This window comes from Mustela lutreola, chromosome 12 (assembly GCF_030435805.1).
Source record: "Mustela lutreola isolate mMusLut2 chromosome 12, mMusLut2.pri, whole genome shotgun sequence".
NCBI classification, from domain to species: domain Eukaryota; kingdom Metazoa; phylum Chordata; class Mammalia; order Carnivora; family Mustelidae; genus Mustela; species Mustela lutreola.
In genome coordinates, this window is record NC_081301.1 from 12,540,416 (window position 1) to 12,564,867 (window position 24,452).

Here is a 24,452-nt window from a genome sequence, read left to right on the forward strand (position 1 = left end):
CTTACATCTCACAAGGTAAAATATAAGCTTATTTTAATAGGTATTTATGCCTATCTTATTCCCCAAAGCCATGTAAAGTGGCTTTCAAAAATACAGATTTTTCTAAGTTTTTAAAAGTTTAGGTTAAAAAATCAGAGCAAAGGAACAATAAAAATGGTGTAGTAAGTTAGTGTCTAGCAATGTGAGATCTGAAGATTTTGTACAGTCTTTCTGATGGGACACAGATTTGGTTCTGGACTTTCTGGTTACCAAGAGAAAACAGAAACACACCAAGCTGTGAAGTCATGGTGCCAGCAGAGAAAATGAAAGATAACACTTAAGAGAAATATATTTTTTCCTAGTACTGAAAGCTAAGAGAAATCTCCCCAGAGGGCCTTCATAAAGGAGCCCCAGAGTGATAGGCATTGGTCCATCAACACCCCCAATTCAATGCAGTTTCAAGGTTTTGTATGAGATAGCGGCCCTCCATGCACTCTGACAGCATAACAACCAAGTGCCAGTAAGACCCACAACTACATTTCATACAGTAGTCCTTCCCTGGGGCTGTGCCTTGGCCTCCTGGCAAGTGTTTTAGCCTTTAGATGTCTAGTTCTCAGCCCACCTCTGCTAGATCAGCATCTCCATACTTTTGAAAAGCTCCTAGACAATCTTGATAGAGAATCACTTATTTAGAGGCTTTTTTTTTAAGCCATTGAAAGAGGAAACTCAAATGTCCAATAAACATTTGAAAAAAAAAATTCAGTCTCACTAGTATTATCATGAGTATGCAAAGTAAAACAATGATGAGCTACCATTTCACATACACGCCATTGGTGAAAATATGTAGCAGTAGCCAACAGAGTTAAAAGTGTGTATACTCTGTGACCCAAACAATTCCACTTCTAGAGAACAATTCTTATCTCTGTGCACAAAGAGATACAATGAAGATATTTATTGCAGTGTTCTTTATAACAAGGAAGGGTTGGAAAGCACCTATATTTCATCAGTGGTGAGATGTATGAGTCCATTTATGATGTGGGTTGAATTGTGTCCCCCCCCTCTGAGAGACAGGTCCAAGTCTTAACCAATATCTGCAAATGGGACCTTATTTGGAAATAGAATCTTTGGAGAGGTAATTCAGTTAGGGATCTTGAGATCAGATGATCCTGGGTTAAGGTTGGGACCTAAATCCAATGAGTGTCCTTATAAGAAACAGAAAAGAAGAAGACTTTGAGGTACATAGAGGTGAAGGCCATGTGACGACAGAGGCAGAAGTGGTTGACATTGGAGTGATGCATCTCAAAACCAAGGGGTGCCTGGGATTGCCAGCACCCACCAGAAGCAAGAGAGGAGCATGGAATGGATTCCCTTTCAGATCTCTCAGGAGGAACCAGCCCTGTCAGTGTCTTAATTTCAAATTTCTAACCACCAGGACTGTGAGATAATATGTTTCTGTTGTTTTAAGACATCCGATTTATGATAACTGGTTATGGCAGCCTTAGGAATCTAATAAAATGTAAACCTTCCCCCAAACTACAGGTATACCTACAAAAGGGTTATGAGGTTCTCCTTCAGCCAAGAGAGTGGAAACATGGAGCTAAAAATCTTCCATAGTGCAAATGAAGCCGTTTTCCCCTGATTTGAGGCTAGAAGAGCCCTTGGAGACCATGCGATCCGACTCCACCCATTTTAAAGATGATGATGCCCAGACAAGGGAAGTGACTTGCCCAAGACTCTATCACTAATAAGGGGCAAACTTGGATTTGAATACTCCAGAGTCTGTGTTCTTTTCCCTTCATTTGTGGCCCTGGCACCACAATGTGTCTGGTCCTCTCAGTCAGTGTGGCAGCAATGACTGCAGGAGGGAGCTCAGGTGTTGGAATCAGAAGACTTGAGTTCAAGTCTTTGCTCTCGCAGTGTGGCAAGCCAAAGTTTATTAAATTCACTAACCCTTAGATTCTTTTTCCTGCCAGTGAGGCTAACCTTCGCTCCCAGAGCACCTGACTCTCTGGATTGTAAGGTTCCAGTGAGATAATATACATGGAAAGATCTTTATTAAACTGTAAATCACTATATATGTGGTATTACCATCATCGTCTAATCTAGCCTCAGACCAGGAATGGGAAAACTCAGAAAGTGTGGCAAGCAGAATTCTAAGATGACCCCGTTGGGCCTTCACCCATATGTAATCCTTTCCCTTTGAGTGAGGATGGGACCTGTGGATTTGATAAGCTGTCACTCCTGTGATTTTGTTATGGCAAAAGAAAGATTCCCCTGGGTGGGCCTCACCAAATCAGGTGAGCAGTTTCAGAGCATTTTTCTCTGGCTGAGTTGCAGAAGAAGTGAGACAGACGTGCTTTAGCTAGTCTGGAAGAAAGACAACATCCAGTCTTCTGAACTCCCCTTGGGGCTCACTATGGCAAGAGACTGAGGCAGTCTTGAGTTGCTGAGTATGGTCCCCCGCTGGCAGCTCTAAGGAAAATAAGGACCTCAGCCCTACAGCTGCAAGGAGAGGAATTTTTCCATACAGTGAACGGAAGATGATCCTGAGCCCAAACAGGAGTTGCAACCCTAGCGACACCTGCATTTCAGCCTTGTGATGATCTGAGCAGAGCACCAGCATACCATGGTGGACTTCTGACCTAAAGAACTGTGAGCCCATAGGTGGCTGTTGTCTGAAGCCACTGGGTTTGTTTGTGTGTGTGTGTATGTGTGTGTATGTGTGTGTGTGTGTGTGTGTGTATATTTTGGTGCAGCAATGGAAAATGAATACAGAGATTAAAAGCTTTTCCTTGGGTGATAGAGCCATTAAGTGGCCACAGCTGTATGCCCATTCAAGAAACTCTGAGCTTCTGTAGGCTGGAGCTTCATCTGATCTCTGGAGTCAGACTGGGTGGGTTTGTGCCCTAACTCTGCCACTTATGAAGTTAAAAAAGGAGGCAACTGGGGCGCCTGGGTAGCTCAGTCAGTTACGTGCCTGACTTTGCTTTTGGCTCAGGCCGTGATATTGAGCCTGCGTCAGCTCTGTGCTGAGCGTGGAGCCTGCTTTAGATTCTCTCTCTCCCTCTGACCTTCCCCTACACCCCACACCCCTGTTTTCATGTGCATGGGTACATGGCTCTCTCTCTAAAACAAGCAGACAACTGAGGCAAGTTACTTTACTTCTCTGTGTGTCCATTTCCTCTTCTGTAAGATGGAGATGATCGTATTGCTGCCCCCTAGGGCTGTTAGCAGCACTGAGTGATTTTATACATGTGAAGAGCTTACAGCTGTGCCAGGCACAGAGTAAACACTAGGCAGATTGTTCTATCTCAGCATTTAGCCCATAGCTAGCACATGCTAGGCACTCATGAATGCTTGTTGAGTGGATGAGTTCATTAATTTGGACTAGAATCTTGGTCCCCTGCTTCTTAATCCTATAGTCTTTCTACTAATCATTAGTTATAATAAAAGAATGCAGATTTTTCCCCCAAAGCTAACTTTACTGGCCCAGTTTCTTCAGGAAGCACTGGATTTTTTTTTTTTTTAAGATTTCATTTATTTACTTGACAGAAATCAAAAGTAGGCAGAGAGGCAGGCAGAGAGAGAGAGAGGGGGAAGCAGACTTCCGCTGAGCGGAGAGCACAATGTGGGGCTCGATCCCAGGACCCTGAGATCATGACCTGAGCCGAAGACAGAGGCTTAAACCACTGCGCCATCCAGGCACCCCAGGAAGCACCAGTTTATAACACCACAAAAATACAGACGTGTTTAAACTCATCCCAGAGTTCTTCAGAACCTGGACTCAGTGGAAGCCGACTGAAAGCTGTGAGTGGGCTGGCTTTGTCTTAATAAACCATGCCAGTGGATCAGGGTGACACACACTTCATGCTATTTGCCTCATTATCTGGTTATCAGGGAAATACCAGCTGCCATTGGCAACTGAGCTAGGCCGTCAATCAGTTTGTTCTGAGCCATGATATAAATTAAAAGATGTTGCTTAAATACTTAGTAGAGGAGTAACAGCCCCTCATCTCAAGGAGCTAGTGAAGCAGTGGCTTTTGCTACAGCTGTCGGCTGTGCTGAGCTGTGAATAATGAGAAGAATTTGGAACTTGACAGTATAGTTCAACATCAGAAACCAAAGGAGACCCCCAACAATTTGATAAGGAGGACTGTACACTCTCTTCTCCGCTCCCATTCCATTTGGATTGTTTTTACTGGTAATTCCTTTCAAAAGCCTGGCAGGTGGGTTCTAGCTGAGAACTAGACCACCACTCTCGAACTGGTCCACATTAAGGGGGTATATTTCCTTTCCCACAGCTGCCTTGTTCACCTGCAGAGTTGTTATCAGAGCCTGGACTGGAGAGACGAGGGCCATCGCTGGCACATGTCTGCTGTATGGCTAAGTGGTTTCACATCAGGATTTGTTTTGAAGCTTAAGAGATTCTCCTTCCACTCAGTTCCCCTTCTGTTCCAAGACCCCATTGTCATGCGTTGTTCCTCTGCACTGAACCACAGGCCGCTCATTCCTCCAGCATCTGTGACTTGCCACTCCCTCCCAGACACTGGGCAGAGGCACCTGGAATACAGAAATGGCTGAGATGCTTTTCCTGCTCCGAAGAGACTTCTAATCATGCTGCCTTGTATATCCTTGCCTTTGCACATGGGCCTCCTCCAGCCTAGACAGAACTTCATGCCTTCTGGGCATGGCAAATTCCAGCTAATCTTTCAAATTTCTAGTGAACCACATCTCTTCTCCCAGAAGATGAACCCACACCCTTCTCTGTGCTTCCATAGCTCTTTGGCTCTCATCTGCTAGAGCGTTTGCCATGTTGCATGAATGATTTATTTACAAGTTCACATCCTAAAGACAGGAACTGCACATTTTTCTCTGAATCCCTGGTGCTTAACTGAGTTGATCCATGTCATGTTTACCTGCATAAAAGACAAACTTGGTACAAGAGTGTAACTGTTCCTATGTAAGGTGTGTAGGAAGGTAGAGGTGGGGATGGAACCAGATAATTATTGTGACTTTCTAATACCTCTGTTACCAGCAGAGCGAGAGATGTGTTTATAAATATCCCAACATGGAAGCCTTTAGGCTCCATGGTTTGAAAGGCCAAAGAGAGGCTCAGGGTCTTTCTCAAATTTATAAGGAGCCATTTTACTTGAAGTAAGAGTGAGTATGACCTTGAGTAACTTGAATCATGTCACCTATGGCAAGCTAATTTCCATTTTCCCTTGAGGACTATAATTTCTTTTTCTTTTGGGGGGGGGGAGGTTGAGGAGTGGTTATGGTTATTTTTTTCACAGGTTCAAAGCTACCACGGACTAAATTCTGTGTTCTCTGAACACAGTGCAGTATTGGGGTTGGAGAGTTCAGTTATTTGTTCCTGGTACCCACTGTCTAGGACTGCTAACGGGCCTCTGACCCTGGCCCTTTGCTTCCCTTTCTCAGTAAGCATTCCAAAAATACACTCACCCTTTCTTTAGTTCTCTCCTCTATGACTCCCATATTTTTACCTCTTGCTTTGACTTTTCTCTCATTCTTGTATTTCTAATGCCTTGTGGGATAGTTCCAGTAAAATGTCCTGTTGTCCCCTCCAGCTCAGTACTTCTAAAAGTCAACTGTTTCTCTCCCAGATGTACTCCATTTCCATTCATTCTGTTCTGTTAGCAGCCCTAATGGGCACAGAAATCAGAAGGTGAGGGTTAGAAGAGACAGATGTCGGTGCTCGGAGTCAGAGTACTTGAGCAGATGCAGTTCAGCACCCCGGAGAGCTCCCAGGTGGGGGTAGCTCCCTTCCTCTGAGGCCGCCCCTGTCTGGTCCAACACACACCAACCTCGGTATGGTGTGCGTCACTGGAATCTATGGTTGTTAAAAGAACCTTATTCATTTCTCCTAGACTTAGTTCTCTGGGAACTGAGGACTTAATGGGGCTGGATTCTGTTCCTTGCTCCACCACTTACTAGACACACTACTAAAGACTAAGTTACCTAATTGCTCTGAGTCTCAGTTTCTTCATCTGTGAAGTGGAATGGCAATATCTCTATCTACTTGATAGTGTTGTTGTGAGGGCGAATTGAAGCAGCTCATGTAAAGTCACAAGTACGCAGCACATAATATAGATTCTATAATAATAAAATTGTGACTATGATTTATTGAATCTATATTATGTGCTGCGTACTTGCGACTTTACAAGTGAGATGGCAGTGAGATGTCTCTGGGAGGTTACAGGTGGCTTCATGGGTCAGAGAAGCAAATGAATTCAGGGTGGAAGAGTCTGTCCTTTATCTAATAATTGCTCTGGGAATCCACTTCTTTGTCCCTTAGTGTCATAATTAAGATAGCATTGGGTGCTTTGGGGTCAAAACAAATCAACCAGTTGTTGGAAAAGACGAACAGGCCCTTCTAGACTTGCAGAATAAGAGGTGTCCTGCATGTGGCAAATGGGGAAACAGGCCCCAAAGAGATCCAATAACGCCCAAGGTAGCTCAGACAGTTAATGACCATAGGCAGAGGAGGACTGGGTCTCCAGGCTCTTACTTGGCCTTTGTACAGGCTTTTGCTTCCTCTCAGTGACCTCTTTCCTCTGTAGCCTTGGCAACCTCTCTGTCCTTCAAAAGTCAGCTCAAATGTCACCTACCCCTCTGAGCCTTGGTTGCGTCTTCTGTGCAATGGGAGTATGATGGCCATTTGGAAGCTATGTAGAGATTAAATGTCACCCTGTGGGTAAAAAGCTCAGCTCGGGGGCAGGTATATAGTAGATGCTTGATAGGATGGTGGCTACAGGCATCCAGTGCTCTGTCTGTGTGTCTAACTCAGCTGCTGTGCTGTGAGCTCTTTGGAGGTAAGGACTCTTTCATTCATCCTCCTCCTGTTTTTACCTCTCCAGCTTTTGTCTCCCACCACGGACACTTCAACCCATATGTGGAACCTCTCAGCATTCTCTGAGCATACCGCCTGGCTCAAAGGGAAAATGTGCTTGTGTGTTGAGTGAATGCATTGATGTTCTAGCTAAACCATGGTGCATTTGACCAGCTTCCTGGTGCAGTTGCCACTGTGGACAGTCCTGAAAGATCCTGGGTATCTGGTAAACTGGGGATGAGCTGCTGGAAGAGGTGTTGGGCATGACTTTGACAAAAGTCATTTGATAATCCTGGTTGGGAAGAAAGTGCTACTGGAATGGAAAGTGCTACTGGAATGCTTCCGTTTCAGTTAATAAACACACTTAAAGTTTGTTTTAAACTTTAAAACAAACTTTCCCCCGTTCACCGGGGCCCAGAAGAATGAGACCCAAAGAAGCAACCCAACAGCTATCTTTTATACTTTTTTAACAAGGAAACAATAAATTTGTGAGGAACTGACAAGACAAAGAAGTTTGAGCTTGAGGTAGTAAGTTAGAGAGGAAGTAACAAGATTTGTTTACATAGTCTATGAGGTTCCAAATTCTCTCTTGCTGGTAATAAGAATTTCTCCTTTCCTCTGGGTATAGAGAGGGCACCTTTCACATGGGAGATTTATTTTCTGCTCTCAGGGAGACAAAGGACAGTCAGAGCATCCTTCTTGCATCGTGTGTTTCTAATGTAACTTTAATTCAAAATAATATACCAGAGTGGTGCATTTTGGAGCAGCCTGCCCCAAACCACGTCAATAATTTTGCAGAACGTACTAGAGTTAATTTATAATATATAATTGGTACTGCAACCCTTTTTCATAGGCTGAGTTATAGTGGAATGGAGTAAGAGTCACTTAATGTGGGTATTTTGTTGTTTGTGTCACCCTTGTGACACTGGAAAGTGGAAAAAGAACATAGTGCTAACTTGGTATCTGATCTTTTCAGAGTGATTTGCCAAATAAACTGAAATTTTAATTAAAACTGCAAGCCAAGAGGTAAATCACTTTAGAAGTTTGTGAAGTTTTTCTTTTTCTCTTGGCTGGTATAATTACTACTAATAAAGATTCTTTTCAAGTGGGAAATTACATACCAGAATAAATAACTGGAGGAGATTGCTATGGGGCATTGAAATTATGAGAGGGGCAAGGTTCTCCTCTCCTCCTGCTAACATGGGCCTTTTTTCTATAGTTCAATTGTTTGGTAACAATTCTGATCTCATTAGAAGTCTTGTGATCAGAAGCAGAAGCAAGGTGGATGGAGGCCTCACTACAGCTCTTCCAGCTCTAATTCATATGAGTCAATTATAATGAATGGATTTAATAAAAAATTACAATGTACTTTGGTGATTAACTCAGTAAACGACAAATGGCACGCTTACCCAGAATATCATATTTGCAATAACCAAGAAGTGAACAGGAAAAGGAAACTTCATCGATCACAAGAATTGCTACTTTCCAGCAAAGGTTGTTAATTACTTATCCTTTTGCTATATTTATTGGCTCTATTAGTGGATGAGTAATTATTGTCTTCCTGGGAAACCCATTGGAGCCAGACGGCAACTTCATTAAATTGGAAGGCTCCTCAGAGTGCTAGTTATCCCTGTGGGATCCTCTCCGTTCAGAGTCTCCAACAACTAGGAATCTGGAGCAGGTGAGAGAGGACTGTCAGCCCATGGGCATGAAAGAAGGGGCTTCTTGAAAGTGCACTGGCTGTCAAAGCTGTTCTTACGCATGAAACTGGTGATGTGCTCTTATACCTCTGTGCCTTCCCTCACCCCGACTTGCAACGCACTCTTTCTCTCCTTGCCCCATCACCGCTCCACTCTGTCCCCACTCTCCTAGCCTTGGCCGGATTCCTCATGCATCTGGCTGCCCTTAGTTCTGTTCTACCTCCCTTCCATTCTCCAGTCCAGTCAGATCTGGCGTAGCCCTGCTGGAGCACGTCCCTTGGCTCTCCTCTACCTGCAGAATCAAGTTCTGTCCGCTTGCCCCGTGAGCCCTTCATGACCTGTCTGGGTCAGTGAGACCCATCCAGCTTTATCTCGCCTACTCACCTTGGGCTGTGGGTACGTGGAACTTCTTGTGCTCTCCAGAATCCCTGCCTTGCATGCACTCTGCCCTCCACCTGATTTTCCTTTCTCCTTATCTCTGCCTGGCAAACACCTATTTCACACCCAGCTCAAATAGCCTCTCCTCAGTTCAACTTTCCTCCCATGGAGCAGAAACAGTTGTTCCTGCTGGACCATCACACAGATAATGCATCTGCCTTGACCCCAGGCCGACTCTGGAATGCCTGGAGCCATGCTTGATTCACTACTGTTTTAGAAGAGGTAGATTTGTTGAGGGCCAACCTCTGCTTTCTCTATAGGGGGAGATGTCTGGGGACTTTTCCTCTCTGCCTCTCTCACCATGGGACTCAATTAGGTGAAGAACAATCCAGGATGCTCACTGTCACTGTAATAGGACTGTTATGCCCCCTCAAAATGGGTCTGGGATTAAAGGAGCGAGACTGATACAAAGCGAAGGTTAAGCAAAGCTTTATTTCGCGCCAGGCATCAAGAATCAGACTGACTGGCCAGGGCCGCGCCTCTTACAGAGAGGGCGACCTTTCTTTGTTTCACAGACTAGCTTTTAAGGCCAAAGGCCGTGCGGTTGGGCCTGGCCACGCACAAGTGGCCAATTAGATTGTAACACACAGAGAAAGCTGCACAGTGATGCTCGGTGACCAATTGAATTACAGTTTACCCTATAGTAGACATTTGACCTAGCCTATCACACCTTGGTTAGAATTGGTGCCCAAAGGGCTCCCAAAGGGCGGGGCTCATACTCCTTAATAGCTAGGGAGACAGTATGCAACCCCCCACTGATCGGATGTTTCCACCTGGCCTGGCCCACCCTTGTATTTGGGCTTTGTTACCTGGGGATGGTTTCCAGGACTTGTTTTTAAGTCAGTCCCCTGGGGACTGGGAGCAGGGACAGTTTAAGGGTTAAACAACAAGGTTGTTGTTTAACCTTAATGGAAGCCTCTGGTTAAATAGGTCCTTACAAGGACTAACTTAGCTGCTTCTATGTGCCAGACTAGTCACAAACATTTTTTCACTTACATAGTTGTTTTTAATCTTCCCGATACCCTCTGTGATGGAGGCTTTGCTAGTCCTCTTTCTCAGCTGTTAAAACCAAAAGCCTTAGAAGCTGGCAGGGTTGAGATTTGAACCCAGGTTCTGGAAGTCAGGTCAAGGAGATTTGGTGTGAGTATAGGCTTTCCCCAGAGGTTAGGTGCATATCCAGGAAGACCTATATGAGTTCAAATACCTTGGATATACCCTGTGCACCTTTAACCTTGGACTAGCCCTAGAAAACACCCCCTCCACCATCTCCTTTGGGTAATATTTTACCAGTCAGTAAGTATGGGGTGAAGGGTGTTGGGAAAATATGGAGAGAAGAAAGAAAGCAGCATTTTTTGAACACCAACTGTATTGGTGTTCAATACATATTTCACATCATGTGCCAGGCACAGGGCTAGGTGCCTTAGATGCATTATTAATTCATCTAATAACCCAAATCACATTGTCATTATTGTTCCTGCTGAAGAAATAGGCTTGGGGTTGCCTTATGTATGGACTCCCCCTCCACCACCCACCCCATCCAGAGATGCTGTGGTCATGAAGCTGGCCAATCCCTCCCCTGCATCGGGAGGGCTTTATTTGTTAGCCCACTTTCCACAGGTAGGTGGGACCCCAGAATCTCCCTGTGACCCCTCAGTTGGGTGGTTGTTGCTTCTCACCTGTCTGGGAGGATAGTGATGCCATTAGCTGAGATGTGAACAAGAGAGGAGTGAGCTAGCCTGCCTCTCTCAGGCTTCAAAGAGGGGACTCATCTTCTTTTGATATGCTCAGATTTGGCAGATGGAGTCATTTTCTATCTGGTCACACCCTTCAGCGTTTGATGGATCGCCACCAGTATTTTCTTTGTCTGCTTGCTTTCCTGATTAAAGAAAAGAGTGCTATGTTTTCAGTCCATTCTTGAAGGGCAATTGCTCAATTCTTTTCTTGTCTTAACTGGTCTTCTCTGGGCTTTCTCTGGGCTATGCTCTTCCTTGAAGTGTTAACCACAGCTCTTTTTTTGCATAGATATACATGCTTATTCCCCCCCCCCAACAGATTAATCCATCTACCCATCCATTCACCTTATTGGAGCCAAAAGAGCACAGTCTTTGGAGATAGATCAATATGACTTCAAATTCTGGGTTTGCCACTTACCAGCAACAGAATTGTATTTTTTTTTTCATGTGCAAAATGGAGGCATATATATAAGATATCTGGGACACAATTAAGTACTGAATAAATAATAGTTATTGAATTTCTTTTAAGGATATATTAATCTTAAATTCCTTCATTCTTAGAATGCTTTCATTCTCTAAGGCACTGTTATAAACCCAGAATAGTGTATTCATTATCTACTACTGTGTAATAGATTTCTCCAAAGCTTAGCAGTGAAAACATCACACATTTATTACTCACACACTTCCTGAAGATGAGGAGTCTGGGAGTGACTTAGCTGCGGTTTTGGCTCAGGGTCTCTCATGGGGCCGCAGCCTCTGAAGACTCGATCCGGACAGTAGGACCCACTTCCAAGTTCATTCCCACGGCTTTCGGCAGGAGGCTTTGATTTCTTCCCTCTCCCTAGGCACTCTCCATAGTGAGTGATGATGATGATGAGAGAGAGATGGAAGCCAGCCAGCCAGCCAGACATGCGCGTGCCCACCCCCCCCCCCCCACGCACACAGAGTGCACCCAAGACAGAAGCCACAGTCTCGACATTCCATCCCTTCTTCTGCTGTAGCTTTTGGTTCCATGGACCAAGCCTGTGCCAGTTGTGGGAGAAGACTACACAAGGGCCCGAATTCCAGGAGGCAGGGATAATTGGAGACTATCTTAGAGGCTGCCTACCACAGATGGTAGGCCTGCGAGACGGTGGAGAGAATCAAGTATGTCTACCCTGAAGCCTTCTGTCTGATGGAGAGAAAGGCATGTAGACATTAATACCCTGCAAGGCAGTGCCTGTACTATAGACATCGACTGAATACAGAGGGGGCACTGGAGAGAAATCCATTAGCTCTGCCCGGGGGCGTCAGCTAGGGTTTCCCAAGTGCAAGTACACTGCGGTGTTCTTATTCAAGAGCTGTCCTAATGGTGCTTGATATTTGGTTGGCATCTTTTTTAATTGAAGTTACTCGTTGAGGTGTTTTCCTTGGGCATTAAAAATAATAGGCCATCCTACATAACAGCAATTTGCTTTTTACAAAGTGCTTTCTCAGGCACTACCTCAGTCCGCATGACAGCCCAGGGAGGCGGATGGGTTTTACAGCTGTTGTTTAACTCCACTGTAGGTGAGCTAGAGCAGGGCAAGGTCAGCAGCGTGTCAAAGTCTCTGGGTGGGGTGTGGCAGGTTGAGGCTGGAGCGGTGCTCTTCCGAGCCCAAGTGAGCTGCTCTGGCTTCTACCTCTTCCTTGGATTTCCCCACAGCGATTTGGGCCTCTCATTTTAAAGCAGTAATTTGGGTCATTTCCCCCTGTAGATACATTACACATACACTTGCCCATATCAAAGCTTATTTGCCTCTTTTATGCCCAATCACTTGAAAGATTTTCTTTCATGAAGAAGCTTTATGAAGAAAATCATTCACAAAGCACAGAAATGTGAATTGTGCTTTCATCAGCATTCACTGTGAAATTTCATTTTGTAAAATCCCTCAGGGGGTTTGAACTCACTCTTTGGGCTATTTATTAGAAGGGGGACCTGGACATCAATTCCTTAAGCACAAATATGCTCAAAGGACATTTAATGGTTTCAGTTCTTGCAGGAGCCTGGCAAGTTTGTTTTAGTCCTTCTAGGTAAGAAGGAAAAGGATTTTGGGTCCACACAGGTGTATACGCTGAGGGAGAATCTTTTTTTGTGACAAAGATGGTAGTATGTGGGGGGAGGGTGTGCTAGTTACTGTCGTTCATGTGTGACTAACAAACGTCTCATCCAGGCGAGAGAGGAAGCCTCAAAGTTTGACAACGGCACTGGGCATTAAAGTAGAGAGAAGAAATGTAAAAATAAATTAGGAGGTAAAACGGAAGACTTGCTGACCAGTTAGGTATTGGGGAGGGAAGGGAGTTATGGGTAATTCTCAGGATTATGGTTCTAATTTTCCTATTGGCCTAGGACAAATTGGACACCTGGTTAGTCATTCTCAGAGACCCGAGACAAGTATGTCAAATTGTTCCAGGTCCTAGAAATCCTTGGCGTTCTGAGGGAGATTCGGGTTGCACATGAAGTACACAACAGTGTGTTGTGATAAGCGTAGCAGGCACTGAAGGGACCAGAAAGGTGATCCCAGTGGGCTGACATGGTCCTGAAGCTCTCCATGTCGTCAGAGCCAGCGGGCGGTTGTTAGTTTCCAGTCTACTTGACCTGTCAGCCACGTTCACGCTGTTCACTGTTCTCTCTGTCTTGAAACACTCTCCCCGCTGGCCTTTTATGGGTCATGCTCTCTGTCTCTCTGGTCTGTCTTCATCTGCTCTCCACATGACCTTCTGTTTCTCCTATCCAGCTGGGGGCAGCCCTACATCATCGGCCTCTGTCTAGGTCTTCAGCCACATGTCACACTACTTTCCTCTGGTCCCCTGTACCCCCAGCCATCTTGACCTGCCTTCAGGCTTTCCAGTGCGTCATGGTCAGTCTGACCTCTGGGCTTTTACATATTTGTTCTCTGCTTAGAATACTCTTCCTTCCCCATCTGCCTGTTCTTCTTTCCAATCTCAGCTCAAATAGCCTTTACTCAGGAGCAGGGTGACCACTCAGTTTGCTGTTCAAACTGGGATACATTTGAAAGTGGAAAACAACAACAACAACAACAACAACAACAACAACAACCCTGTATTAATATTAACACCAGGACACCAGGTGTAAAGGGGAGCTGTCCTGGGCTAATGAACATGTGGTCCCCCTACTCGGAGCAGACTTCTCTGACTTCCCAGATGTGCTGGGCTCTCCCTGTGTCCTCATTGCTCTCTGGACCTCATTTCACAGCCCTTACCATAGTTTGTGCGGATACGTTGGAAGTGATTATTTGAGTCAACTCTTTCTCCCCCATGGACTGTGTGCTCCATGGAAGCAGACATGTTCCCCTGTGTCCTTGCCACCTGAGACACTGCCCCACACACTAGGTTCTTAACACTTAATGAGTAAATAAATCAACGATCAACTCAGATTTGTATTGTGGAATGTACAAAGCATTTTCATTTCTATTATCTTGTTTGGTTCCTGTTGCACCTTGACATGTTTTCTCATCTCAGTCAATGGAGGACACAAAAATTTTGGTTGCTTAAGACCTCATAGTAAGTGATGGAACAAGTCTAGAACTCTCAGGTCTTTTGACCCCAAAACTAGTCCTTTTTCCAAAAGAGTTTGAAGAAGAGAAAAGGAAAGATGACTCCTTTTAGAATTTAGAATCTAGATAACTGGGAAGATGGTGCTGACCTTAGAAAGATGGGGAGTGGGGGAGTCTGAGAAACATTGTCTATTTTCAGCTGCCCCATGAAAAGCCACGTAGCATTCCAGGCTATAGAGAGTTCAGAGTAGAGCCAGGAATGGCCCCTTACCCCCCAGGGGTAAGTAGACAGTTTCTTACTGTTGTTTTATTGTGGTGAAATATACATAACAAAAGTTATCATCTTAACTGCTTGTAAGTGGACAATTTAGTAGCTGTTAAATACATTCACCTTGTTGTGCCACTATCAGTATCATCCATCTCCAGACATTTTCCATCTCCCCAGACTGAAATTCAGTACCCACTAAACAACACCTTCCCAGCCCCTGGAAACCACTGTTCTACTTTGCATCTCTATGAATTTGACTACTCTAGCTACCTCGTAGTAGTGGAACCATACAACATTCCGTGTCTGATTTATTTCACTTGGCATAATGTCTTCAGTGTCTCATCTATGTTGTTCCAGGCTGAGTAATTTTACGGTGTATGGATATACCACATTTTGACTGTTGATGGACAGTTAATGGACACTTGGACTGTTTCCACCTTTGGCTGTTGTGAATAATGCTTAACATTTGGGTATCAGTATCTGTTTGAGTCCCTGATTTCAGTTCTTTTGGGTAAATACTCAGAAGTAGAATTACTGGATCATGTGACAATTTTATTTTCCACAGCAGCTTTTTACATTCCCAGTGCCTGAGGGTTCCAATTTCTCTACATCCTCATCAACACTTATTTCCTTTTTATTATTTTTTAAGCTAGCCATCCTAATGAGTGTGAAGTTGTATCTCATTGTGGTTTTGATTTGCATTTTCCTAGTGATTAGTGTTGTTGAGCATCTTTTCATGTGCTTATTAGCCATCTGTATGTCTTCTTTGGAGAAATGTCTATTCAAGTCCTTTCTTTGCCCATTTTTAAATTGTTTTTGTTGTTCTTGAGTTGTGAAAGTTTTAAAATATATTCTGAATATTAATCCCTTATCAGATACATGATTTTCAAATATTTTCTCCTATTCCATGGGCTTCCCTTTCCTTCTGTTGACAAGTGTCCTTCAATGCAAAGAAGTTTTAATTTCAATGAAGTTCAATTTATTTATTTTTTCTTTTGTTTCTCTGTACTTTGTCATATCAAGAAATCATTGCCAAATTAAATATCATAAAGCTTATTCCCTGTATTTTCTACTAAGAGCTTTATAGTTTTAGCCCTTATGATTGGGTCTTTTACTTATTTTGAGTTAATATTTGTATATGGTGAAAGGTAAGGGTCCAACTTCATTCTTTTTGCATGTGGATATCCAGTTTTCCTGGCAGCAATTGTTGAACAGAATTTCCTTTCCCCATCAAATAGTCTTGTCATTCTTGTCATAAACAATTTGACTGTATATGTCAGGGTTTAATTCTGGGTTCTGTATCCTATCCCATTAGTCTGTCTGTATTTATGCCAGTAACATCCTGGTTTTTATTAATTTATTTTTTTATTAGAACTATTTTTGGTTCACTACAAAATTGAGCAGAAGGAACAGAGATTTCACATATGGTCACTGACCCTACATATGCATAGCCTCTCCAGCTATCAGAATCGCCTGCCAGAATGGTACATTTGTTGCAGTTGATGAACATATACTGACACATCATTATCACTCGAAGTCCATGATTTATATTAAAACTTATTCTTGGTAGTGTACCTTCTGTGGGCTTGGACAGATGAATAAATGATATGTATCCACTGTTGCGGTGTTATATAGAGTGGTGTCACTACCCTGAAAGTCCTCTGTGCTTCCCCTATTCATCCCTCCCCTTACTCCTAATCCATGCTAACCACTGATCTTTTTTTTTTTTTTTTTTTTTTTTTTTTTTTTTTTTAAAGATTTTATTTATTTATTTGTCAGACAGACAGAGGGAGAGAGAGCGAGTGAGCACAGGCAGACAGAGAGGCAGGCAGAGGCAGAGGGAGAAGCAGGCTCCATGCTGATCAAGGAGCCCGATGCGGGACTCGATCCCAGAACCCTGGGATCATGACCTGAGCTGAAGGCAGCTGCTTAACCAACTGAGCCACCCAGGCGTCCCAACCACTGATCTTTTAACTGGTTCTGTAGATTTGCCTTTTCCAAAATGTCATATAGTTGGAATCACACAGTGTGTAGCCTTTGCAAATGGGCTTCATTCATTTAGAAATACGCATTTAAGATCCCTGCATGTCTTTTCTTGGCTTAAATTGCTCATTTTTTTAAGCACTGAATAATATTCCATTATCTGGGTACACCACGGTTTATCCATTTACCTACTGAGAGACATCTTGGTTGCTTCCAAGTTTTGGCAATTATTAATAAAACTGCTATAAATATTCATGTATAGATTTTTTTTTGGGCATAAGTTTTCAACCCATTTGGGTAAATACCAAGGAACACAATTACTGGATCATATGGTAAAAGTATGTTTACTTTTTAAGAACTGTCTTCCAAAGGAGGTGTACCATTTTGCATTTCCATCAGCAATGAGTGAGAGTTCTTGTTCCTCCATACCATTGCCAGCATTTTGTGTTGTTAGTGTTCTGGATTTTGGCCATTCTAGTAGTTGTATAGTGGTATCTCATTGTATCTCGTTGTTTTATGCACTGTTTCGATATCTTAGCTTTATTTTAAGTTGGCATCAGGAAGCATGATAACTCCAACATTTTCTTTCTTCTCAAGATTATTTTGGTTATTTGGGGTCCCTTGAGATTCCACATGAATTTTATGATAGATTTTTATATTTCTATTTCTTTTTTTTTAAAAGATTATTTATTTATTTATTTGACAGACAGAGATCACAAGCAGGCAGAGAGGCAGGCAGAGAGAGGGGAGGAAGCAGGCTCCCTGCTGAGCAGAGAGCCCGATGCGGGGCTTGATCCCAGGACCCTGGGATCATGACCTGAGCCAAGGCAGCGGCTTAACCCACTGAGCCACCCAGGCGCCCCGATTTTTATATTTCTGTAAGAAAAAAAAGTCATTTGGATTTTGATAGGGATTTCATTGACTCTGTACATTGCTTTGTCTAGTATTGACATCCTAACAACATAAAGTCTTCTAATCCATGAACATGGGATATCTTTCTACTTATGCATGTCTTCTTTAATCTCTTTCAGCAGCATTTTATAGTTTTTGGCATATAGTCTTTTGTCTCCTTGTTTAAGCTAATTCCTAAGTATTTTATTCTTTTTGATGTTATTATAAATGTAACTGTTTTCTTAATTTCCTTTTTGGATCATTCATGGTTAGTATATAGAAAAGATGATTTTTGTGTATTGATTTTGTATCCTATAATTTTTCTGAATTCATTTATTATTTCTAACTGTATGTGTATATGTGTGTATAACCTTTATGGTTTTCTACATATAAGATCATGTCATCTGCAAACATAATGTTACTTCTTCCTTTCCAATTTGGTTACTTCATTTCATTTTCTTGCCTTTTGCTCTTACAATACTCTGTTGAATAAAAGTGGTGAAAGTGGGCATTCTTATCTCATTCTTGATCTTCAAGGAAAAGCTTTCAGTCTTTCACCATTGAGTATGATGTTTAAGCAGTTTTTTAAAAAATCTTAAAAAGAGGAGGGATTTTGAAGTCCTGGGACCTATTTAAAATTGTGTTTCTCTGTGTTCTCAGCACCTAGCACAGTGTCTGGCACATAGCAATTATTGAATGAATGGATTTTTAAAACCCACAGTTTCTCAAAACTGAGAGAGCTGAAGGCACTGCTGAATGAAGTGTGAATTTGGGACTCATGAGGTTGGCAAGGGTTGAAGGGTAACTGTAAAGGTGATAAGGAGTCATTGGTTATCTGCGGACATGGAGCAGGTGTTGGTCCCACATTACAGGCAGCACGGTCACTTAAATCTTAGTAAACTTTGCTTGGATAGTGTGCTTTTTAGAGAAACTTCCCTGGTGAAGTTATTTTCCCCTTCCCTCTGTTAGCACTTAGCAGCTGGAAGAAAGTAACATATGCTGTATCTCTTTGTATTTATGACTACTGAATTAATAACTTCAGTCCATTGGATGCAAAGAAAACAAGTGAAATGCTATAAATTATAGATGAAAGTTGTTCATGCTAATAGAGTGTGTAACATATGCCTTACTTTGGCACAGCTTTGAAATAATGTGAATGATTTAAAGGGCTTAGTCTCTTTGCCTTCATTTTAATTTAGAATAGTTGGAAAGCATCAAGTCACCACCATTTCATTAGTAATGCTATTTTTTTCCATTGGAACTTAAGCTCTCTCAACTTGGAGCAGACAAAAATCCTGATTAGCTGTAGTCTTAGGATGGGAAAGTCAAGTGATTGCGTTCAGTGTGTTGGCATCTCTCTTCATCTGGACTTCTAACAAGCAAGTTCCAAATATGAACTGACACATCCTCACTTTTTTTCCTTTAACAAGGGTCCTTTGACTTATAGATTTAAGAAAAGGAATTCTGTAAGTATAGAACTTGCTGATAACTTTGAGAGGCAGCAGGATATAGTGGATAGAGCAGGGCTTTCTGTCTTACAGAGGGATTTTTCTGGCTGCTAATAAGGAAACCCTATAGTGTGTGCAAAGAGGGGCTATATTCTAAGAATATAAGGCTGTCTTACAGGATCCACGGACACGAGGGGCCTTGAGGCTCAGGAGGGTCTGGACCTAGGATCTAGAAGCCCTAGGAACTAAAGTCACTCAGTCTGTCACCAGGGCCGCATGGTCTCACTTTCCTCTCTGCACCTCCTCCTTCTGTCTCTCTCATCAGCTGGGCTGCGTTCGCTTCTCTGTGCTCACAGCCAACCACATCTGCCTGGCTCTGGCTTTTTATCACTTCCAGATCAAGGGGCAGCAGAGGCTGCCTGGCATCTCAGATTTCCAAATTCCTCGAAGAGAGAATCTGGTATGTCACCTTGAGTCAGATTACCATTCCCAGTTCATTCATTTATTTATCCAAAAAGCTTTTCTTGAATGCCAGGAAACACTGGGGATGCAGCCTCCCTTCATGGAACGTGTGTGTTTGGGGGGGCAGGGAAGAGAGAATGAGAGAGTGTGAGCGAGAGAGCGTGAGCTCATTTTTGCGGGGACTGACTTGGGAGTTGCAGTTTTTAGAGAAAGAGAAGTATGGCTCGGGGTTCAGATAGACCTGGGTTCAAATCCCAATTCCTCTCCTTACCAGCTCTGTGTTACTTTGGGCATATTAGATACCTTTTTCATCCCCAATTTTCTCCCCAGTAAAATGGGAACAATTTTTTCTAGGGTAGTTAGGAGGATTAAAATGAAAGGTTAGGTGTGAAGCCATGAGTATGGTGCCTGCTACACAGAGTCAGAATGCCACCCCTCCCTGGTCGTGACCTTGAGCAAGTTCTTTAACCTGCCTGAGATGGTTTCTTCACCTATAAAATGAGAAAGGCTTTCATCTACTTCACGTGCTTATTATGAGCATTACGTCATGTGATATGCACCAGGTCACGGGGAATGTGTATGTAACAGCCAGCCAGGATGATAGTTGCTCCTCTAGTTCTTGTTAATCGTTACAGTTTTTTCCCCTCTGTCTTCTAGTTCCCATTTGGCCGACGCTTGCCTTGTGACATCTATTGGCATGGAGTTTCATTTCACGACAATGACATATTCTCCGGCCAAGTGAACAAGTTTCCAGGTATCTGCTGTTATTGTTGGCATCATAAAATGTTTCTAGGTTGTGTGAGGGCGCTCTCTTTTACAAAAACAAGGTGGCATTTTGAGCTCAGACTCAAGGACTCTTCATTGGGACTTGCTGCCTTTACCACTGTGGCACCCTGACCTTGGGAGGGAAGCTAACTAACGCAGAGGTCATCAGGTTTGGACCCACCAACCGATTAAGGACTGGAGGTTCAAAAATAAAAAGATAGGCTTTCCTGGACTAATTTCACCAGTGGAAGAACATGATCTTCACCTTCTGAGTTATACTATGAAGGTATAATGAGGAGACTATGTTCTCAAAACGAAAAAAAAAAAAAATGACCACTTCACATAAATTATTTGCCAGGAACAGAAGTACTAAAATTCTAGGAATATGCCACAAAAATGAGGTTAGCAGCTTCTGCTTTCTTTACATATCATCCCTGGAGGTACCATTTTTAAAACCAGATACACCAGTCTCCTTGTTGGGAACGGCAGGCTGAGACAGTGCCTACCTTAGACCTCGGGACCTTACCCCAGTGAGGCTTTCCTGTAGGGGGACTTGTTCCGTGAAGGTGTCAGAGCCAACACTTTACAACTCCTCCTCCCTCCGTCCCCAGCCTCCCCATATGCCTTTCCACTTTATTCTGAATCTCTGCCACCCTCTTCTGCTATGAATTGCTATTCATTATTTTTAAAGGCTCCCTGAGGAGGGTGGGTAAGGTGAGTGGGTATGCCCCCGGGGGAAGGAACATTTGGCCCAGTGGGGGTGGCAAAGGCAGCCAGAGGGTCTTTCTCTTATATTCAGAAATGTTAACATAACATGCACAAACCATATTATAATATGATAGTAAATAAATTTTTAATTTTTTAAAAAGATTTTATTTATTTATTTCACAGAGATCAGAAGTAGGCAGAGAAGCAGGCAGAGAGAGAGAGAGGAGGAAGCAGGCTCCCCGCTGAGCAGAGAGCCTGATGTGGAGCTCGATCCCTGGACCCTAGGATCATGATCTGAGCTGAAGGCAGAGGCTTTAACCCACTGAGCCACCCAGGCGCCCCAGATAGTGAATAAGTTTGTTAAAAAGGGCGTCACCCTGAATCCGGTCCCTCATTTAACAAACAGCAATGTGAATATTTCTGTATTTCCTCCCAAAACTTAACCATATTTTTGTATCGCTTTTATACGGTTGCAGTCAGAGTGTAGTTGCCTAAATACAAGTGTTTTCTCCTAGTGTGATATCATTTATGCTTATTTTTAAAATGAAATTCCGTTTACCCTTTTTCTAGGGGGCCTTTGGGCTCAACTGGGAGAGCATGTGACTCTTGATCTCAGGGTCAGGAGTTTGAGCCCCATGGTATGCATAGAGTTTAACTAAAAAACAATTTACTCTCTTTCTTTGGCATTCTATGCCATGTCCTTAAGAAACCATGTCTCAGAAAACCCAGTAGCCGGGGTGCCTGGGTGGCTCAGTGGGTTAAGCCTCTGCCTTTGGCTCAGGTCATGATCTCAGGATCCTGGGATCGAGCCCCACATCGGGCTCTCTGCTCAGCAGGGAGCCTGCTTCCTCCTTTCTGCCTGCCTCTCTGCCTGCTTGTGATCTCTGTCTGTCAAATAAATAAAATCTTTAAAAAAAAAAAAGAAAGAAAGAAAGAAAGAAAGAAAGAAAACCCAGTAGCCGTACATGATACGCTGGAGAGTTACGCCATGTCCACTGTGGGCGGGGGGGGGGGGGGTTCAATTAAGTGTTCAGACTTTCATGGGCCTCACTTGGCTCAGATTCACTTATAAGGTCATAGGGCAGGAAACATGGCCTGCCAGCCAGTCAGGTCAGGCATTTCTCTCCAGCGATGTCTTTGCATGGGTGCCAGAGGCTAGACTCCCCCCTCAAGCAAAAGCTCGGAAGTGTAGGGAGACAAGACCTACATTGGTGGATGTGGGTCTGTCTTGGCTTAGACACCCCTCAAGAGCTTTATCTCACATCGCTTCTCCAAAGCATAGCTTCCAGGGCCCCCAGCAGGGTCCTGCTGAGTTACGAGCATCCTTACATCAGGCAAGCCTGGGGCTACGGCTTCCTACCAGGTATTTATGCAATTTGCCCATCAGGGATCATTTCCACCATATGCTTTGTCATCTGGTAACATGGCTAACTTTTCTACCTTTATTGGTTTCCGGGGGTACCGGAGCTAGAAAATTAACCCACAGTTAGAGAAGAGGGAGGGTTCTGTTGGAGAGCAAGAAGGATTCTGGTAGCCCGGGTTCTTGCACACACAGTTCAATTCTTTTCTGTCTTGCTGCTCATAAAAGGTGATTTTTTGATGCCCCTCGAAGGACTTACTGGGGTCCTGGGAGAAGGTAATTTGAAAGAGAACAGTTCTTTCAATGAGGACAGAGTTGCTAAGACATGAATCCTCGAATGAGGCTTCATTTATTTATGTTTTCCCCTCTTTGCTTGTGCCTCATCTCATGACTGTGAGTAAAAAGAAGTCATAGCTTCCTTTTGGAACACAAATTAGAGAAAAACACCCTCAAAGGACTAGTTTCATTAAAGGACTAGTTTCATCATCAAAAATGATAGAAGAATATTCATGCCAAAGAAGCAAGTTCGCTCTAGCCTGCATCCCACATGCCAGTGACTGGAACATATAATTTTCCACTTTACCAACAGCAATTAATTAGTTCTAATGACAAAGCAGGCTCTCGAACCTCTAGGCAGAGAGGCAGTGTGGCTCCATCCTCTGCCTATGGAAGACAGCAATTCTTCGCTATGACATGATTCCAGAAGGGCCTGTCTTTTGGCTCTAGTTTGGGTCCAGGCTTATCTTCTGTCTCTCCTGTATCCCCTTATCCTAGCAGTGTGTCTCTTATGCTAGTAAGTTCGCCTGAATGTGGCAGACAGCTCTAAATGCAGCCCATGCTGAAGAAACTGAAAACTTCTGGAGATGCATATGGAAGCGAGTTATTTTGTTTGTGTCAGCACATTAGATTTTAGCCACTTTCCTATGACGAGATCCTCCAAGATGGGTTATTATGTCTTAACATGATGAATTAAGACTTTCTATAAAAATAATCTGATTTGGATACGTCTTTGCTTTAGAGAAGTCCCAAACTGTCAATTCTCAGCTCCCAAGCCACAGTTTTTTGCTGACTTTCAGGGTCTGAGATGTGTGGCGGCCACGGCAGGGGTGGGGAGGGGACATTCTGGCAGAGAGGGAGAGGGCCCCCGCCAGGAAGGTCCCGGACAGCTTGCGTGCGGTCAGGCACTCGCTGTGCTGCGTGGAGGGTACAAAGACAAGGAGAGAGGCATGTAGGGAGAGAAGTCAGATACAAAATAAGTGCCAGACAGAGGAAATCTGGGGTGCCCTAGGGGCTTGGAATGAGAACACATGACCCAACCCAGATCTGCCTGGGGGACAAACAGGGTGAGAGACCCAGGAGAACATATGAACTGAGCCTCCAGGGCTGGACGGGCCTGACCTCCCTCCAAAATGTAGGAGCAGAGTTGGCACAAAGACTTGGGGTGTTTACTGCTCATTCGGCGAAGGGCAGGTGGCCTGTGATGGTGACAAAGGGTCAGGTGTGAGAGGGGCCATGGAAGCGAGATAAGCAGGGACCTATGGATAGCATCCTTACAGTCTGAAGGTCGTGGGAGCCACTGAGACATTGTTAGGCCAGAGAGCGACATGGGCCAGCTTGCATTTTCGAAAGGCCCGCCAGAGGGATGCGTTGGAGGTGGTGGAAGGGCAGAGGCAGGAGACGGAGAGTTCAGAGGATGTTGCAGGATCCAGGCAAAAGATGAACTCCTCAGCGGCACTGGGAACAGAGAGAAGAGGATGGATCCGGAAGTAGTTACTTGTCATTGGGTGGTTGGAATGTGCTTTTGCCAAAAGTCATTGTTGTCACTGGTGTTCGGATTGAATAGGACTCTCGACATAGCTCAGATTTTGTTTTGTTTTTGTTTTAAATTGGCTTAAACCGGTCTGTGTGGTAAGCCCCAGGATCAGACTGTTACCCTCTCGCCTAGCTTCACAGGGCTGGAGACCCACCAGGCTTGGAGACTCCAGGGTAGCAGAGAGAAGAACTCAGGCCCAGGAGCGGTGGGAGGCAAGTTTCCTGGTGTGGGAAGCTCCAAGCTGAGTTAGGGCATTTTCCCAGTTGAGAGGGGACCTGCCACCATAGGGACATCTGGGAACAGACCCGTTGAGAACCCCAGGTAGGCGGTGAGCCTCAAAAGAACCTCTAAGTAGGCAGCGGGAGGGCAGGCACCAGGCTCAGGTCCTAAGTAGGAGGACCCTACCCATGCTGGGTAGCTTGGGTGAACAGGGAGGAACACAAGCGGGAACAAAGCAAAGCCATTGCTGAGGCAGCTACTCAGACACCAGGAGCAAAAGACAGGTCACCAAATTCCAG

At 44.0% G+C, this 24,452-nt stretch overlaps 1 protein-coding gene across 4 annotated transcripts in view; it reads left to right on the forward strand.

Moving 5' to 3' along the window:
* The window catches only part of TTLL11 (tubulin tyrosine ligase like 11), a 225,907-nt gene that overhangs the window by 27,361 nt on the left and 174,094 nt on the right, over nt 1–24,452 (forward strand). For 3 of the 4 annotated variants that reach the window (XM_059141423.1, XM_059141424.1, XM_059141427.1), the window contains exon 2: nt 19,946–20,042. The exons of the other annotated variant lie outside the window; for it this stretch is intronic. In XM_059141423.1, coding sequence (XP_058997406.1) covers nt 19,946–20,042 — 97 coding nt within the window. The remainder of the gene's footprint in view (nt 1–19,945; nt 20,043–24,452) is intronic. 4 annotated transcript variants of the gene reach the window in all.